The 3,447-nt window shown below is 39.3% G+C and overlaps 1 protein-coding gene across 1 annotated transcript in view; it reads right to left on the bottom strand.

Annotated features, from left to right (window-relative positions):
• Positions 1-172: 172 nt before the first annotated feature.
• Positions 173-3,447, bottom strand: part of LOC105131484 (type I inositol 1,4,5-trisphosphate 5-phosphatase CVP2-like) — a 5,746-nt gene continuing 2,471 nt past the window's right edge. Inside the window, exons 7-15 of the mRNA XM_011034485.1 lie at positions 3,214-3,445; positions 2,933-3,126; positions 2,728-2,836; positions 2,460-2,608; positions 1,963-2,255; positions 1,797-1,855; positions 1,430-1,500; positions 1,191-1,331; positions 173-1,055 (exon numbers count right to left, since the gene is read on the bottom strand). Of these exons, the coding sequence (XP_011032787.1) occupies positions 2,030-2,255; positions 2,460-2,608; positions 2,728-2,836; positions 2,933-3,126; positions 3,214-3,445 (910 nt within the window). The 3' untranslated portion in view covers positions 173-1,055; positions 1,191-1,331; positions 1,430-1,500; positions 1,797-1,855; positions 1,963-2,029. The remainder of the gene's footprint in view (positions 1,056-1,190; positions 1,332-1,429; positions 1,501-1,796; positions 1,856-1,962; positions 2,256-2,459; positions 2,609-2,727; positions 2,837-2,932; positions 3,127-3,213; positions 3,446-3,447) is intronic.

Genomic DNA, 3,447 nt, shown 5'->3' with positions numbered 1-3,447 from the left:
TAACACGTTGATGCTGGGAAAAACAAAAAACAAAACTTAAGCATGCTGCATTATCAATAAAAAAAACCGGGTTATTCATCAAGACTTTGCGTGCAGGGGGGAGTTGACTTCAATGTGGGCATTCATGGAAGATCAAAAGAAGAAACCAGAGGGCAGTGGCACGTTGGCCTTATTTCTGCAAGGTTTAATTGCACAAACGTGTTGCCCATTAATGTATACGAGCGACTGTTTGGAAAATGAAGTTCTTCATAAATTTCTTGCTTCTGGCAATCCTGGGTAGGCTGACCAATAAGTTGCACCTACTTGTACAAAAACAAGTGGCTAGCAGAGTCGAGGTACCGAGTACGAATGCTTCGACTTTGACCCCTAGCTCGTAGTAAGATAGGGCGCAAATAAAAGGACTTCGCATCTAAAAGCTTAAACACACATGACATGTCTTTGACTTCTACCACACCTACAGCTATAGAGCATAAGCTCTCGAAAGCAAAATAGGGAGGACTACTTGTTCGGCTTGTCATGTTGGAGAGTGGTAGGGGCAATCTTGTGCACAGAAAAGCTTTGTAGCCCTCACTGAAAGAGAAATAGTGCTGGAGAAAATGGCAAAAATATAACCTGCATGCATGATGACTTACTGGTAACCAAGCAGACATGCCTTCAAGAAAGCACAAAGCTTGTGCTTTTTTACTCTCTTTCATTGTCCTGTTTAGTTTTCAGATGAGATATAAAATAACAATGAGATGATCAGAACAAGTTACTTTTCTTTTCCAGTAAAATCATAAGCTGAAACAGAGAAAAAGAAGCTTCATAGAAACTCAAGTTCTGCCTCCTTTTTCCTTATTTGTAATGAGTGTGCATCACATTACCACTTCTTTTACCATCTTTCCAGAGTAGTATGGGAAGCAAAATGGAAGATAAAAAAAAACCAATAACAAGTGACTGTTCTTCTTTTGGTGTGTAAGATTTTTTAATTCCTTGATTTCATTTATGCTTTTTTTCACAAATGAATTGTCAGCGAATTAAACCTCTAAAAAGCTCCAGGACTCAGCAAGTGCATCCTGCAAGAAATTATGAAGGAAAATTTACTTAAGCAACCGGGATGTTTCTAGTTCTGTTTTGAAGTTCACAGACTAGGTGGTATAGAAAATACCAGTAAAAGAATGCAACAGCATTAAGAGATTAGCTTTTGTTACCTTATTAGTATGATAAGGATTGTATTGTTTTGAGCTACCAGCGGTTGCATTTGCCAACAAGGAACCGATGATGAGAAAAATATACAATCTAATAACAATATCGTGGAGTCAGAGATTATCGACAAAATGCACAAATTGCACCTATTTAGATGAGGAAAAAGGCATGGAGAGAATTAGATTAATAAATTAGGGAAGAAGTACAGCCAAATTGAGAATGGGAAAGAAAGTGAAGGACCAACCTCCATTTGGATTGTAGGTAACAGAATGCCCCCATCACTAGCAAGGCAGAGTTTCATAGCAGAGCGCCCACCTGCCAAAGTAAGGAACCAGACCATGAATAAGAATAAGAACAAGCAAGAGAGCCTTTTCAACCAAAAACTACAGTTCAGAAGAAGACAATATCTACAAAAATGTTTTCAAAAGTTACGCACAGTAAATACTCTATTCATTTGTCATACTAATAACCGATCCATGTTTTTATAGGAAAATATCAGCTTTTGGTTTGTCCTAGAGATGGCATATAGTCACCTAATAATCGCACATTTTCGAGTTAATATTCGTGTTCTTTCCACATGGACAGCACAAGAAATCATCGGAGGAACTTACGCTAACTGAGGACGACATTAAGGTTACACAAAACATCGAGCTAGAATTGGTACGGATTCCTGCAAACAGAGAATAAAAGCTTAAGTGAATTATAAGGTGAAATAGTTCTTGAAAAAGAGGTGAATTTGTAAGAATATACTATACACCATCAGATTGTTCAGGTTACCTGGGACAGCGCAGTGAACCTGCTTACTCAAACATCCTAGCAATGCTGGTGACTTGTATATCCATCCTCAAAAGAAATTGAATTCGGTGTATCCATGTAAGTGCGGCAACAGCTCTTCTACCTCAATTCTAGAATTGGAGCAACTCGTGCTTTTCTTTATTCGGCTACGATTTATAGACTCAACGTCAGCCAAAAATACCCCGCAAACTGGTCTATGATCTGAGAACCTTGACTCCCCACGGACATAAGATAACTGAGTGAGGCCCCTTCCATACCACAATATACGATCACACCTGCATTTGTATATAGCCTGATTATTTGTATGTCGGAAAATTAAAGCATATTCTATTCACGTAGTCCCGTGCAGATGTTACAAAGTTTTTATTTAAATTTTCTCCGTACCCACAAAAGGGTATTTTTTCGCTCACAATTTTCACTGAAATAAAAATCTCCTTTTTTTTTTTTCCTTGTTCAGAAGCAGAAAAAATGGAGATTACCATGCAGGAGTCCTTCGTTTCTCCTTCGGGTGCCTATCATCCCCTGCATATCTATCTGAGTTATTGGAATACTTGTATGTAGGGGGGAAATATATCTTGCCTTCATTCCATCCATCAAAAACTCGCCCTCGTCCCTGCTCTATCCGAAGCTGAAAGTAAGAATCATCAAAGGGGTCAGATCGAACCACTTTCATTGAAGAACGACAAAGTATAACAGCACATCAATGCAAACGCATCAGAGGAATATCTAAAATTTTAGGCGACATGCCTGGTCATTCTCTAACAACGCCCTCCAATTTTGCATCTCGACAAGAGTTTTCACGGCACGATAAGACAAGGCAATCCGATAATTCAAATCACCAAGCCAAATGATTCGACTGCCAAGGCAATGAAGATTTAGACAGCATGTTGATTGGCCCAAAATAAAGAGCAAACGTTCTGAAAATGAACACAGAGAATCAGTAATGCCTTACTCATGCTCTAGAATTGTTTGAGGGGAGTTTTTGTCTCCTCTGGAATGAACTCTAGGAAACCTTGTCTTCCTAAGGATCTCCATAACATCAGAGTTTCTCCGCAGCTCGTCTCCCTCCTTCTGCCCAGATGTCAAATGGCTACAGATGAAGCAAAAGCTTGTTTGGTGCAATGACATGCTAATTGAAATCGAGCCCTGGAAAACCCAAAGAAAATAAGAGTGCAACTTTTTTTCCTAGTTCATCACAATTTTGCTATCAAATTCATAAGAAGGAAAATCTACCTTGTTTCCGAGATAACCCATCAATCCTCTGCCCACACAAGACACTTTGAGATTGCGAACATCATCTCTAAGATCGTTCTTTACCCATACCGTTAGAAATACCCCAACCATTTGCTTACAGGCCACCAAACAGTAACTTGACTGGCCTGTTTGTCTATCTCTATCCTCCATTGACAAGGATCCACTGTACTCAATAGGTGGGTATTGAGTAGCACCTGGTGAATCCCCTGGTCT

The sequence above is a fragment of the Populus euphratica genome, unplaced genomic scaffold (genome assembly GCF_000495115.2).
Source record: "Populus euphratica unplaced genomic scaffold, PopEup_1.0 scaffold23.1, whole genome shotgun sequence".
In the NCBI taxonomy this organism is placed as follows: domain Eukaryota; kingdom Viridiplantae; phylum Streptophyta; class Magnoliopsida; order Malpighiales; family Salicaceae; genus Populus; species Populus euphratica.
Note: the sequence above shows the minus strand (reverse complement) of the source record. Positions and strands in the feature narration are given on the sequence as shown.